The sequence below is a fragment of the Erythrolamprus reginae genome, chromosome Z, assembly GCF_031021105.1.
Source record: "Erythrolamprus reginae isolate rEryReg1 chromosome Z, rEryReg1.hap1, whole genome shotgun sequence".
Taxonomy (NCBI): domain Eukaryota; kingdom Metazoa; phylum Chordata; class Lepidosauria; order Squamata; family Dipsadidae; genus Erythrolamprus; species Erythrolamprus reginae.
The window spans coordinates 112042366-112057325 of record NC_091963.1 but is presented as its reverse complement, the minus strand read 5'-3'; the positions used below and the strand labels follow the sequence as shown (position 1 = coordinate 112057325).

The 14960-nt window shown below is 42.8% G+C and overlaps 1 protein-coding gene across 2 annotated transcripts in view; it reads right to left on the bottom strand.

Moving 5' to 3' along the window:
* Positions 1-719: 719 nt before the first annotated feature.
* Positions 720-14960, bottom strand: part of TBX21 (T-box transcription factor 21) — a 67260-nt gene continuing 53019 nt past the window's right edge. The window contains exons 3-7 of one of the 2 annotated variants that reach the window (XM_070729285.1): positions 6910-7031; positions 6621-6779; positions 3510-3571; positions 2074-2259; positions 720-1401 (exon numbers count right to left, since the gene is read on the bottom strand). In XM_070729285.1, the coding sequence (XP_070585386.1) occupies positions 1380-1401; positions 2074-2259; positions 3510-3571; positions 6621-6779; positions 6910-7031 (551 nt within the window). In that variant the 3' untranslated portion in view covers positions 720-1379. Of the gene's footprint in view, positions 1402-1493; positions 2260-3509; positions 3572-6620; positions 6780-6909; positions 7032-14960 lie in introns of those variants that run through there. The other variant, XM_070729286.1, reaches the window with a different exon arrangement.

Genomic DNA, 14960 nt, shown 5'->3' with positions numbered 1-14960 from the left:
AACAAGTTTTGTTATTTCTGGTTCATAATTAGAGAGATAGTGTAAGATAGAGTAAATTATTATTATAACCTATGGTTTTTGCATGTGTAGGCTGTAACTGCAATGTTATCCTCTTCTGTTTGAAAGGAATTATGGCTAAAATCTAATTAAAATTTTAAAACAAAAATTGTCAAAGGAATAACAAGGGCATTAAAATTGCCAAATAACAACAAAATCTTTGTGTATAGCAGATTGATCCACTGGTTGAATTTTTCCCCAGTATTTTATGCAATATTCTATTTGTATCGATTGCCAAATTTGTGCCTATATGAGTTTGTGTATCTATACTATCTTCTGTTTTTGGGGGGATATATTTCCTCCTTTCTTATACTGCATAAGTGGCTAACTTCTTTAATTCAAGCACCCATCCAAGCAATGAGAACACAGCACATCTATATGTGATCCGATGTACTGTATATGCTGAGCTCTATCAAAAAGACACTTGAGGTTACCAATCCCTGGGTGGGTTGGACCAAAAGAACTTTGATTTTAAAATCAAGCATGCAGAATTGAAATAAAATACAGGAATAGTACATTTTTGTTTTGTACAAAATATATATTTTCCAAATTCCAAATTGCTTGCCATAATTTTAAAACAGTTTTTCTATCCATGATAATCCCAATAATATGTTAATGGATTGTGGAGATTTTAAGAAGGATAGATAGGTAGAGACTGTAAAGTAATTACATTATCCTAAATTTAATTATGATAAAGACATTGATATGTTACTAGCTGTGCAAGAACAGAAGAGGTCTGTTTGTACTCATTCAAAGGCACAAAATGCATATCTCTATTAAAGCAAAGCGCTGCAGAGAGATTGCATCCCAAGACTGATGCATAGCTTAGTTTGCTCATGGTTTCCAATCCAGCAGGTGAAACTTACATTGAGACCTACTCTGTTGCACCAACCTCTAGTAGCTCAGAACAACTGAAACCAGCAAGCTAATATGTAGTATTATGGCATGCACTTCAGAATTAAGAAGTATTTGTGCACATGTGTGAGTTTATCAGATCTCTCCATGTTGATTTTCACATATTAGTATTAGCTAAACATTTCAATGCATTTAAGAAGATAAAATTGTTTCTCATTGCTCAACAATATGCAGGAATGGCAGAGCTTGGAAGCAAAATTGAAAATAGCTACGGTATGTGAAGAGAACCTGAAGATGTGTTGCGTTGATGCATTTCTACTGGAGTATGTCTGTCCTTGTCATTTGCCACACACAAGCAAAAGCTCTTATACATGAATATAAGGGAATCCAAGAGCCAAGATCTGGGCTCACCATGAAAGCTTGCATCACTTAGATCCACAAATGTCGCAATGAATGCATGTTTAACATCAGAAGACTACCACCTGGAAACTGTAGAATAAAGAAGTGTGATTACAAAGAACTCGTTCTATGACTTAGCTATACTTTTGGCACTGCCCATGGAGAAGTGGATTATTTCCCCACAAAGAGATGCATCTTACAGGGAACCGCTGACATCAGCTTATCTCTGCAGAAACCCTGCCCCCCAATCCTTTGCTATTACACCTTTCTGACTTCTCTTAATTGCCATAGAACCCATAATAACCGCTGTCCCCACCACTTTCTTTGTCATAGACCTCCCCATTGCGGAGAGGTGGGGAGCTTTCGGCACTTGAGACATATGGAGACACTCTGCGACGCTTACACTCAGCTTCGTATAAGCCAGAGTCTGAAGAATCTGCAGATTTCACTGAGCCTGGTTCAGCCCAGCCCTCATTGTCCTTCCCTTTCTCCTCTCCAGCAGGCAAGGCCTGCAAATCCCGCATGGGCCGGAACCAGCTCAGGGGCCCTGGATTGGGCTTGGGATGGTGGTACTGAGGTGGCGAACTCCATGCAGGAGGGGGACCAAATGGGTGGTCCTGATAGTAGGGCAAGGAGGAATGGGAGGCCGGCTGGAGAGCAAATGGCTTTACCCCATAGGGCATAAATTTGTTCCCTCGGAAGTCTCCCTCATAGGCACCATATTCCAGGGGAGCTGGGGGAGGCTGTTGTGAAGCAAAATACCAGTGGGGAGGATCCTTGGGTGGCAGAGGGAGTGGGACACATTCCCGATTGAAGAAGCGGCTCTGGGGCAGCGGAAACTGGTCATGCAAGAAAGGCTGGAACCGGCTGCCTGACAGGAGCTGCTGGCAGCTGGCCACACTGGGTGGAGATGGGGTTGTGCGTTCTCCCTCAGTTGTGGTATACATCCTGGCAAAGGGTGGAGAATGGAGAGAGAGAGAGAGAAAACAGCAAATGGGTATGAGACAAGGAATCTGCATCAGATAGTTAGGAAAGACAATCATTCTTGGGCACTGTGTTGGGTTGCAAGCATATTTCAAGTCATGGTACCTGTTTGTCCTGCTCTAGGATGGACAGTTGGCTATCCTCCACATACAGCTAACATATATTCAATTCAATTCAATTTATTAGATTTGTATGCCACCCCTCTCTGAAGACTCAAAACAGTAATAAAAAACAGTATAATAATGGAACAAATCTAATAATAAAATTATATAAAAAACCCCAACAATTTAAAAAACCATACAGCACATACATACCAAACATAAAATATAAGAAAGCCTGGGGGAGATGTCTTAATTCCCCCATGCCTGGTGATATTGTTGGGTCTTGAGTAACTTGCGAAAGACAAGGAGGGTGGGGGCTGTTCTAATCTCTGGGGGGAGTTGATTCCAGAGGGCCGGGGTTGCCATAGAGAAGGCTCTTCCCCTGGGGTCCGCCAAACGACATTGTTTGGTCGACGGGACCCGGAGAAGGCCAACTCTGTGGGACCTTATCGGCCACTGGTATTCATGAGGTAGAAGGCGGTTCCGGAGAATAATTTAATAATTTAAAAATTATGGACGTATATCTTCAGATCTTTGAAGAATACCAGATTATGCACTGCTTTTTTTGTTTGCTAACTCCTCACTGCAACCCCATCCAATAGACCAGTGGCTCTCAACCTAGGGGTCGGGTCCCCTTTGGGGGTCACCTGACCATTTCACAGGGGTCGCCTAAGACCACAGGAAAAGACCAATTCCCCATGGTGTTAGGAACTAAAGCTTCTATTTTGGCGCCTTGGAACATATTATTACAATCCGAGCTATCAGGCGTTTACAGTGGGGGTGTCCCTCTGACCTTCCTGCCAATCAGCTTAAAGCTCTGTTGGGAGAATTGGCGCTAGATTTATGGTTGGGGGTTACCACAACATGAGGAACTATATTAAGGGGTCACGGCATTAAAAAAGTTGAGAACTACTGCAATAGACTAATTGCTGTGAAATTAAGAACCCATATCAAACTAAAGCTTGGCACTGTTCTTTAACCATTTGTATGCAATGATTAAATTGGTAACACACCTAGACGAGGCAGAAGGTGTTACGGTCAAATAGAATACAAAGGGTTGTGAAATGTTAATGGATACATCTAAGAAATTGAAAGAAAATGCAATAGACTCACGTATCAAAATTGTCGCGGAAGCCTTTAGCGAAAGGGTTGTGATCTATTTTCAGCTGAGTGATCTGGGGGAGAAAAAAATCAAGAAAAAAGTGAGAAAATAGTAGCTATAATTTTATTTTTTTTGCTTCTGCGCATGAACAAGAAACGAAATCTCACAAGGGGCCACACACGCATGGGAGGTTTTGGCAATTCTTTGCTTTCTGCGCATGCGCGAAAGCAAAAAAAATTGCCAAAAAATCTCTCTGGTGTGCGCCCCCTCGCAAGACTGTGCTTCCTGTGCATGCGCAGAAAAAACCACGCTGGGAGCCACACAGGCAGGAGAAGCAAAGCTGCATGCGCAGCGCACTAATAGCGGTGGGATTGGGAATCCGCCCCTGAATGCCATGCAATATAGTAATGTATGGTATATTAATTATATAATAATATGAGATGATAAAAGGTAACAGAAGATAAGATTTGTATTATAATATCCAAAAAGGAATGAGTTTAACTATCTCGTTTCATCTGCTTTGTTCATGAATGATGATGATGATGATTTGTCATATAGTTAAACAAATGTTTAAACCCGATTTGGCATTTGTATCCACTTATACTGTCCTTTCCAAGATTCTGGGTTTACTACTGCTACTATTGTTACTACAAGCACTACTATTACTATTATTTTGGCTATCATGCGGGATGACACAGTGGCTCAGTGGTTAAGGCTGAAAAGCTGATAGTCAACTTCAAGACCTGAGAGGCGCGAAATGGAGTGAGCTCCCGTCCCTGTCCCATCTCCTGCCAGCCTAGCAGTTCAAAAGCAGGCAAATGTGAGTAGATAAGTAGGTACCACTTGAGTGGGAAGATAACAGCATTCTATTACCTCATGCTGGCCACCTATGAAAATGGCTGGACAGAGTTAGTTCAGTGGATGAACACTGCCCTCTATAGGTGGAAACATACAATGGGGTAAAATCAGGAGTCCATTTTGAGGCCTATGTGCATGCGTGGGGGGGGCAGCGGGAGGAGTGTGCATGCATGGGGGGAGATGAACACTGCCCTCTATAGGTGGAAACATACAATGGGGTAAAATCCACAAAACCCATGTTATTTGTCAGTGATGGTGAACCTTTTTCCCCCTCAGGTGCCGAAAGAGTGTGAGTGTGCGCTATCGTGCAGGCGTGAGTGCCCACACCCATAATTCAATGCCTGGGGAAGACGAAAACAGTTTTCCCCCCCCCCCGAAGCTCTTTGGAGGCCAGAAACAGCCTCTTTCCCAATTTCTGGTGGGCCCAGTAGGCTTCTGTTTCACCCTCCCCAGGCTCCAAAGGCTTCCCTGGAGCTGGGGCAGGGTAAAAATGCCTTTCCCCATTCTCGCAGAGGCTCTCTGGAAGCCCAAAACACCCTGTCAGAACCTCTGGGTGAGCCAAAATCAGCTGGCCGGCATACCCATGCATGTTGGAATTGAGCTAGGGCAATGGCTCACATGCCAGCAGATATGGCTCCATGTGCCACCTGTGGCACCCATGCCATAGGTTCGCCATCACTGCTATATGTATTATACCAAAACCCACTATATAATGATGGGAACAATGGTGTCAAAAATAAATAACTATAGTATGCCATGACATGGAAGATCCTTGTGTTAATTCAGGGAACTTTAATTCTTTGCCTGCAAGCACTGTTGTCTTTTTCTTTTCTAAATTAGCTGATGTGTCCTTGCCAAGAGGATATTTATTAACAGTTAAAAAATAACTTTCCCTAACTGAACTACTTTCATTATTAAGTTCCCTGAGCCAGTCTGTCATGTGGTGGTTAGAAGATTAGACTAAGATAGTGATGGCGAATCTTTCTTCGGCTCACGGGTCAAAAGAGTGTATGCTCTCTCCCACCCCCACGCATGCACACTCCTCCCGCTGCCCCCCCACGCATGCGCATAGGCCTCAAAATGGACTCCTGAAGCCTGGGGATGGTGAAAAATAGTCCAATGGGCCAACCAGAAGTTTGTTTCCAAACAGACTGGCCCGTTGACCCATTTTTCGCCATCTCCAAGCTTCAGGAGGCTTCCCGGAAACCTGGGGTCAACGAAAAGAAGGCTGAAAATCAGCTGGCCAGGGGGCGCGTGCGTGTTGGACCTGACATAGGGCAATGCCTCGCGTGTCCTCCAATGTGACTCCACCTGCCACCTGTGGCACGCATGCCCTAGGTTCGCCATCACGGGACTAAGATTAGAGGGAATCCAGCTTCAAATCCTAGCTAAGTCATGGCACTCAATCCTCATTTAGTGACTGTCATTTAGTAACTGCAGTTATGATAGTGATGAAAAAATAAATTTGCAACACATCCTCCCTTTTATGGCCTTTGAAGCAAAGGAAAGCTTTAGTAAGATTATAAGCCCAATTATAATTTTACTTAGCCGTTGCCTTGCTCAATGACCAATTTGCTGGTCTCAAATCACAGAGTTGGCCTTCTCCGGGTCCCGTCGACCAATGTCGTTTGGCGGGCCCCAGGGGAAGAGCCTTCTCTGTGGTGGCCCCGGCCCTCTGGAATCAACTCCCCCCAGAGATTAGAAAGGCCCCCACCCTCCTTGTCTTTTGCAAATTATTCAAGACCCACCTTTGTCGCCAGGCATGGGGGAGTTAGGATATTTCTTCCCCTAGGCCGTTACAAGTTATGTATGGTATGTTTGTGTGTATGTTTGGTTTTTATAATAAGGGTTTTTAGTTGTTTTATTAAATTAGATTGTTACATGTTGTTTTTTATCATTGTTGTTAGCTGCCCCGAGTCTGCGGAGACGGGCGGCATACAAATCCAATAAATAAATAGGTAGGTAGGTAGGTAGATAGATAGATAGATAGATAGATAGATAGATAGATAGATAGATAGATAGATAGATAGATAGATAGATAGATAGATAAATTCTGGTTGTTAGACGAAGTGGATACAAATGGCCCCATTTCCATATAAATCCCTCACAAAAATACCATGAAGATAAAAAGGCAGGTGGGAAGCCAGGAAGTTTTGTAGAAAAGGTGGGATAGGAATGCCACAAACAGGCAAATAAATAACCTTCTTATCCTTCTGCCATATGAAGAGTAAAAGGGGCCAATTTCACTTCTCATTTAAACTTACATCAGCATTTTGGTACGCAGTAACCGCGATGAATTGAGTCTCTGGAAAAGTAAAGGTCTGAGTGCAGATTGAGGGATGTACCTCGTCCACTTCGCCCTGCTTGGCCTCAGTAACATGCAGGCGAGGCTGATACTTGTGCAAGGACTGCAGTACTATCATCTGTCAAATACACAGGACACCATTCATTCATACACGATCTGTGAGTTGCGGCTGAACATATTCCACCCCAATACCAACCCAGAATTTTTTTTAACAGCAGCGTCAATGGGATGGGTAAAAGCCAGATTACCTGGGTGATATTGTTCGATGCTCCTTTGTTGTTGGTGAGCTTCAGTTTCCCAAAGGAAATTTCCTGTCGCATCCAATGCGCTCCAGTGTTGGGAGAATCTGGGTGCATGTATGTCCGATTCCCTGCCAGAAGGATGGCATTTCCAGTAAGTATTTTGCAGTTTAAGTACGGAGAAAGCGCATACTATTCAGTAAATAAACTCACTTGAAGCCACTTCAGACCAACTATTCTTGCTAGGTTTTGCTCGGTCTGTTCCTGAAATGACAGTTCCCATTTTTTTAGCAGGAAGTATGACAATTATATGATGTGGCTGCAGTGATGGGCTACCAAAATTTTTGCTACCACACTGTGGGCGTGGCTTATGCATTTTGTTTCAACATCTTTCAGTGCAAATTGGGTGCAGTGGGGTGGCGCTCCAAATTTTGCTACCGGAACTGCGTTCCTGACCATTCCCATAGGAGCCCCATCACTGCGTGGGTGCTTGTTTTGATAAGAATGGGGTGGGAGGAGAGCAGGCATATATAGATTACAGGATCATATTTAGAACTATGACCCTGCCTACAAATAGGATAACCCCGAGTGTGAAATCCTATAAAAATGCCATTTCCTTTACATTTTTAGTTAGCTTCTTGGACCAAAGGGATTCTAATAAACAGAGATTACACTAAACCCATCTCCTCTTGCAATAGAGCCAATTATAAATTATAATTTTTAAGGTAAAGCATTACCGTATTTTTCGCTCCATAAGACGCAGTTTTTTTCCTCCCAAAGTAGGAAGAAAAATCAGCCTCGTCTTATGGAGCGAAGATGCAGGCAGGGGGGGGGGGGGGAGGCTGCGAACTCCGAAGCGCCATCCCGCCGGCTGGCTGGCTAGCTGCTGCCTGGCCCCCTCCCTCCCGGAGGAGGGTCTCCCTCCTCACCACCAGCGGCGCTCCCCACGCCAGCCAGCCAGCCAAGCCCCGCGCCCGCCGGAACCGGCTCCTCGCTCTCCCCCCGCCGCCCGCCGCGTTTGCAGGAGGTGGGGAGGGTCGGGCGGCCCGCCAAGGCCAGGAGGGACGCCGCTGCCCCCCCTTCCTTCTCTCCGCCCGCCGCTGTGCCGAGAGGAAATGCCGGCAAAGGCTTTTGTCAGCGGAGGCCGGCGAAGGCGATATTCAATGTCGGGGGCGCACGGGCGGCTGGCGCGTTCCCTATCTCCCTGCTAGCCCACTCGGAATATTCAAAATAAGAAAAGCCTTTGCCGGCGAAGGTTTTTCTTATTTTGAATATTCCGAGTGGGCTAGCAGGGAGATAGGGAACGCGTGCAACCACCCGTTCTCCCCCGACATTGAATATCGCCTTTGCCGCCGGCCCCGCCTCTCCTACAACCCCTTGCTGAGAGCTCTCGGCAAAGGTGAGGCGGGCAGGGCGTGCGCGCATCACCGCTAAGAAGAACGGAGAACGAGAGTGAGTGAGAGCAACAGACAGCAAGATAGTGAGAAAGAGAGAGGGAGAGAAAGGGGGGGAGAGAGAGAAAGAGAGAGGGGGAGAGAGAGGGAGAGGGAGAAAGAGAGTGGGAGAGGGGGGAGAGCTAGCAAGAGAGGGAGAGAGAGAAAGAGAGAGGGAAAGGGGGGAGAGAAAGAGAGAGGGAGAGGGGGAGAGATAGCAAGAGAGGGAGAGAGAGAAAGAGAGAGGGAAAGGGGGAGAGAGGGGGGAGAGAAAGAGAGGGAGGGAGAGAGGAGATAAAGGAAGAGGAGAGAGAGAAAGGAAGAGAAAGAAAGAAAGAGGGATAGAAAGAGAGAGAGTGAGAGATGCTCAGTGAGCCTTTCTTTGAAGTTGCCTTTCTTTCTTTCTTTCTTTCTTTTTCTCTCTTGCTCTCTTGCTCTTTCATTCTTTTTTCTTTCTCTTGCTTTCTTTCTTTCTCTTGCTTTCTCTCCTTCCTTCCCTCCTTCCATTTCTTTCATTCCCCCTCTCTATTTTTATTTCTCTTTCATTTTCTTTCTCTCTTTCTTGCTTTCTTTCTTGCTCTTTTTCTTTCTCTCTTTTACCTTCCCTTCCTCTATTTCTTCTTTTCTTTCTCCTTCCTACCTTCTTCCCTCCCTCCCTCCCTTCAGTCCTTCCTCTCTTACTCTCCCCTTTCATGTTTCCTTGCTTCCTTCCTCTGTTCCTGTTCCTTCCCTCTTTCTTTCTTTCTTTCTTTCTTTCTTTCTTTCTTTCTTTCTTTCTTTCTTTCCTTCCTTCCTTTCCTCCCTCCATTTCTTGCTTTCTTTTCCTTCCTCCCTTCTTTCCTCCCTCACTCCCTTCTTTCACTCCTTCCTCTCTTCCTCTCCCCTTTTTGGCTCAAAATATTTTTTTTCTATTTTCCTCCTCTAAAATCTAGGTGCGTCTTATCAGCAGGTGCGTCTTATAGAGCGAAAAATATGGTATGTTTTGAAATCAATACATTAAAGCTCCAATACCCGCTGTGCAAACAATTGGATAAGAATGGTTCCTAAATGTACAAAACTATGTACAAGGTGCCCCAAAGTTGTCAATACTGACACACACACCCCACCCAAGGTTGATGGGACTATCCAAGGATTGGATGAAGCCAATTGGATAAAATGAGCCGGGGTGGCGCAGCAGTTAGAGTGCTGTACTGCAGGCCACTGAAGCTGACTGTAGATCTATAGGTCAGCAGTTCAAATCTCATCACCGGCTCAAGGTTGACAAGATATTGAACAACAATTGTCTCAGAACAATCACCTAAAAAGTGGACATCTGTATAAGCAGTAAGAATCGAGGGATGATGTTGGCTAAACTCAAGAGAGAAATTAATTTTCAGGGAAAAGATATCTAATCAGGACAGAAGCCTGTGTTTAATAGCCAAAGGATATTTATTTACTTTTACAAAGTATTTATTTATTTCATTCATATTCTGTGGTGGCGAGTGGTTAAAATGCAGTACTGCAGGTTACTTCTGCTGACTGCCGGCTGCCAGTAATCCAGCAGTTTAATTCTCACTAGCTCAAAGTTGACTCAATTTTCCATCCTTCTGAGGTTGGTAAAATGAGGACCCAGATTGTTGGGGAAAATATGCTGACTCTAAATAGGCTTAGAAAGGGTTGTAAAGCACTTTGAAGTGATGTATAAGTCTAAGTGTTATTTCACCTTTAATGTTTTTTATAAATAATTCAAAGAGCCTACACATTACTTCTGCGTCCTATTTTCCTCACAACAATCCTGTGACTTGGATTTTGCTGAGAGAGAGTAGCTAGCCCAAAGTTACCCAGCCAATTTTGATGTCTAAGGAAGTACCTAGCATTCACAAATCTTCTGGTTTCTAGCCTGGTGCCTTAATGAGCCAGAGTGACGCAGCAGGTAGAGTGCTGTACTGCAGGCCACTGAAGCTGACTTGTACATCTGAAGGTTAGAGGTTCAAATCTCATCACCGGCTCAAGGTTGACTCAGCCTTCCATCCTTCCGAGGTGGGTAAAATGAGGACCCAGATTGAGGGGGCAATATGCTGGCTCTGTTAAAAAGTGCTATTGCTAACATGTTGTAAGCCACTCTGAGTCTAAGGAGAAGGGTGGCATAAAAATCGAATGAATGAATGAATGAATGAATGAATGAATGAATGAATGAATGAATGAATGAATGACTATATGTTAGTGCTCTTGTTGATGCTCATAAGATGCAACTTTTCCATTAATGATATCAACATTAAAATGTTTTTCATATATAAAAAATTACTTACTTTTAATGAAATTAGTATTATTGTTGTTATTATCCTTTATCATTATTTGTAGTACAAATAGTCCTTGAGTTAGGATCAAAACTGGGACTTAGGATCAAAACTGGGACCAGCATTTCCTAAGCAAGGCAATGGTTAAAAGAGTTGTGCCTGATTTTATAACCTTTTTTTACTATGGCTGTTAAACGAATCACTGTGATACTGAAGTGAATAACATGTATGTTTTTTAAATTATGGCTTTTTAGTTTTTAAATATTAAATATTAGATTTGTATTGTACATTTTTTTTCTATTACTGCTGTGAGCCGCCCCGAGTCTACGGAGAGGGGTGGCATGCAAATTTAATGAATAATAATAATAATAATAATAATAATAATAATAATAATAATGGTGGTGGTTAAGTGAATCTGGCTTCCCACATTGATTTTGCTTGTTGGAAGTTGACTGAGAAATTCGCAAATGGTGATCATACAACCACACTAGGAGGCTGCAATTATTGTAAATATCTGCTAAGCATCCAAATTTTGATAATGGAGATGCTGCAGTAATTGCATATGGAAATACTGGTCACAATTCTTTCTTTCTTTTTTAGTGCCATTGTAACAGTTAATAAATGAATGACTGTATGTCAAGGACTTATCTGTAAAGTAATATTTAATACATTATTTTATATAGGGATCAATTGATTATCTGAAGGGATTGATGTTTGCCCTCTTGAATTGTTTATAAGAAAAATAAAAAGTCGGGTTAAAAAAAATCTTTAAAAAATTGCACTAACATTTTGATAAGAGGTTTTTAATGATTCCATTGCCATTTCTCATATTCGGCAGCAGATGGAGCAATGGTTCTTGAAACTGGAGTAATATTTGAAAATGCAACTGGGATGGTAGAATGGCAACATAGAAATGTTTTTTCACTTTCCATTTTGAATCAGAGAAATTTAAATAACATCCATCCCATTTTTATTTACATTTTTATCTGCTAAAATAATTTTGTGAAATTTAGACTAGAATTAATTAGTACAGGGTTTTTTTAAAAAAAGGAATCAATGAAAAAAATAGGAATTCCAGTTACGACCCAAAGCCACTTTCTTCCATCTCAGCATTTCAGGTAAGTTCTAAGCCAGAAGAAAAATGGAATGTTTCCATAGAAATCTTCTGAACAACTGTAGTTTTGGTCATTGAGAGGGAAAATGGGGTCCACTAATTGGGCAGGCATTATGGGGTGAAAGAAACATTTAAAATATTTTAGTTGCAAGCTGTCCAGAGTCACTGAGAGTAAGTTATGTGGCCATATAAACTTTCTTTAAAATGTATTTTTACAAATTTCTGGATTCAAAGTTTTTTTGTTTTTTTGTTTGTTGTAATAAAATTTAATAAAAATATTTTTTTTAAAAAAGTTTTCAGCATTGCTTTCCTTTCATTTTCTTTAATATATCAATTTACCCAAAATGATGACTGACACTTAGCACCTGCCTTTGAAGCTTGTTTAGCCATATCAGGATGTTATTATAAATCTCATTGATTGGAGACAGGAAATAACTGCTTTCCTATAGGGCTTCCTCCAAAATCCTTGTTTTTCATCTAAGATCTTCTTAATTTCATTAGATACCTTTGAGGATCCTTAGAGTCCGTCTAAAATACCATTTTCTAACCTAGATAGCACCAGGTTAGAATGAAATAGGATTACCTATTTCAGACAATTAAATATTAGTAGAGTGTAATAAGAACCACCCTTTTTGAAAAGTATCTGAGGAATTATGTAATATAGGGTCCCCAACCCCAGGGTCCCCGGGCCACTACTGGGCCGTGGCCCATTCAGAACCAGGTTGTGAAAGCAGCGGGTGAGCATGTGTCTGTGTGAACAAAGCTCCTCTTCTGCAAGTGACTTGCGCTCATGTATGTTGTGGTTAGCTCTGGCCCAGCTCCTGCCCCAAGGACTGTGGATGTGGGGGAGACATCCACATGCTGCAGGCCTGTTTTGCCCCTGGTGGAATCTGCTGATGAAGGCTCCTCTGACCAAGAAGACATGAGTGACAGGGAGGAGGAGAGTGTGGCAGACAGCTCAGAAGGAGATCAATTATCTAGCTCCTCCTTGGATTCAGAACAAGAGTTAATGATACAGCCACGCATGCGGAGAGCGATGCATAGGCAACAACAACTGAGAGATTATTATCAAAGAAAATGAGGCCACCTGTGGTTGGGTGGGGCTGTGGTAATTAGTGAGGCTGCTATAAATAGCAGCCTGTGGGTTTGGCCATTGTGGAGGATTATATGATCGTGTTTCGTGACTGCTTTACTGACTTTGACCTTTTGTGTGCTGATTTTCCCCCGTTGTGAAACTAAACCAGGGCAAAGTGTGTTTCACTTTGTGAAAAAAGAAGGACTGTGAATTGCCTCACAGCTGCAAGCTAAGTATCACATAACTGATAAGGGACTTGTACAAATTACCAGTTTGTTTGGAGACGAGTGCTCTTTGCTATACCAAAAGAGGGCTTGGTTTAAGTGTATTTTCATTATAAAGAACATTGTTTTGAATTTTCAAATGTGTGTGTGTCTGAAATTGTATCTGTGCATTTTTGGGAGGATTCTACCAGAGAACTCGACAGAACAATGTATCTGCCCCTCATAGAAAACCATCCCCTGCCCCTCCTTGATGGTCGACCAAGCAGGAAAAGTTGGGGAGGGCTGGTGTAATACCTCTGTGCATTTCTGACATTATCATCAGATTAATTTCATTATTATTTATTAGTGCTTAATGGTAGGGTACAGCAAGCCTCAACTTATTACCATTACCTAGCACCTATTTAAGTTACAGCAGACCCTCCCCCAAAAGATACTTATGGCCTGGATTCAAAGTTCCAGTGCCTCCCACACACACAAACACACGCACACACAGTCACATGATCACATTTTGGATGCTCAGCAACCGGCCCACCCTTATGGCTGTTTACAGTATCCTGCAGCCATGTGACTATGATTTACAGTGTTTTTTTGCAGGAAATCAGCATTTATTTCCAATGTGCAACAATTTCAACTTGTAGACAGTGGGTTTCATTTAATAACCACCACATAATGTTCACTTAACACTTAATTGCAACAAAATTGTCATAAAATCAGATCGATCGTTCTTAGATGCCTCGATTTATGATTGTTATGACATATGACAGAAATTCTAGTCTTCATTAGGGTTATGTTGGGGATTCACTATAAATATTTTAGGAAGTCTTCATAGAAAAGTAATAGATAAACATTTTAAATCTATTAATTCTTATATACAAAATAGAAGATTCATACTAAATCGAATCCAAAATGAATCCTGAATACTATATGTGAAGAAAATGTAAGAAATAGGGCTGTGTGATGTTGAAAGGATTGGGTACTTGGGAGCATGCGTCATCACCTCTATAATAACTGCATATTCCTGAGAAAACATGTGACTCTATTAAGAGAAGCCACTGGGGAATTCAGGAATACCTCCATGTACAGCGTCCGTTTCAAAAGTAATGCAATTTTTTTTGAACAGATTTTCACAAACACTTAAAATTATTCAAAGTACAGTGGTACCTCGTCTTATGAATGCCTCTTCTAATCAACTTTTTGAGAAACGAACCCGTGTTTAAGATTCTTTTGCCTCTTCTTCCGAATTATTTTCACCTTACGAACCCAAGCTGCCGCTGCTGGGATAAGCCGCCTCCGGACTTCCATTGCCAGCAGAAGCACTGGGATTCCCCTGAGCCTCCTTTCGCTGAGAATCCCTGCCTCCGGACTTCCATTGCCAGCCAAAGCGCCCATTCTTGCGCTGCTGGGATTCCCCTGAGGCGCCCCTCGCTGGGAAACCCCACCTCTGGAGTTCCATTGCCAGCTGAAGCGCCCGTTCTTGCACTGCTGGGATTTCCTTGAGGTTCCCCTTGCTGGGATTCCCTTCATTTTTGCCGGTGCTGCTTTGAATCCAAGCGAGGGGAGCCTCAGGGGAATCCCAGCAGTGCAAGAACGGGTCCTTTGGCTGGCAATGGAAGTCTGGAGGTGGGGATTCTCAGTGGTGCAAGGCAAAAGGGGTGAGTTTTGGGATTGCACGCATTATTCGCTTTTACATTGATTCCTATGGGAAACATTGTTTCACCTTACAAACTTTACTACTTACAAACCTCGTCATGGAACGAATTAAGTTCATAAGATGAGGTACCACTGTACTGTCCTTGGGCCACATTTATTCCAGCGACTCTGCCATGACCGGTACATGCTCTGGAAGGTGTCTTTGGGAACCTCTCGCAAGGTCTTTGTCACGGCTGATTGGATCTCTTCTATGGACGAGATCCAATCCAATCCTTGCCACAACGTGCT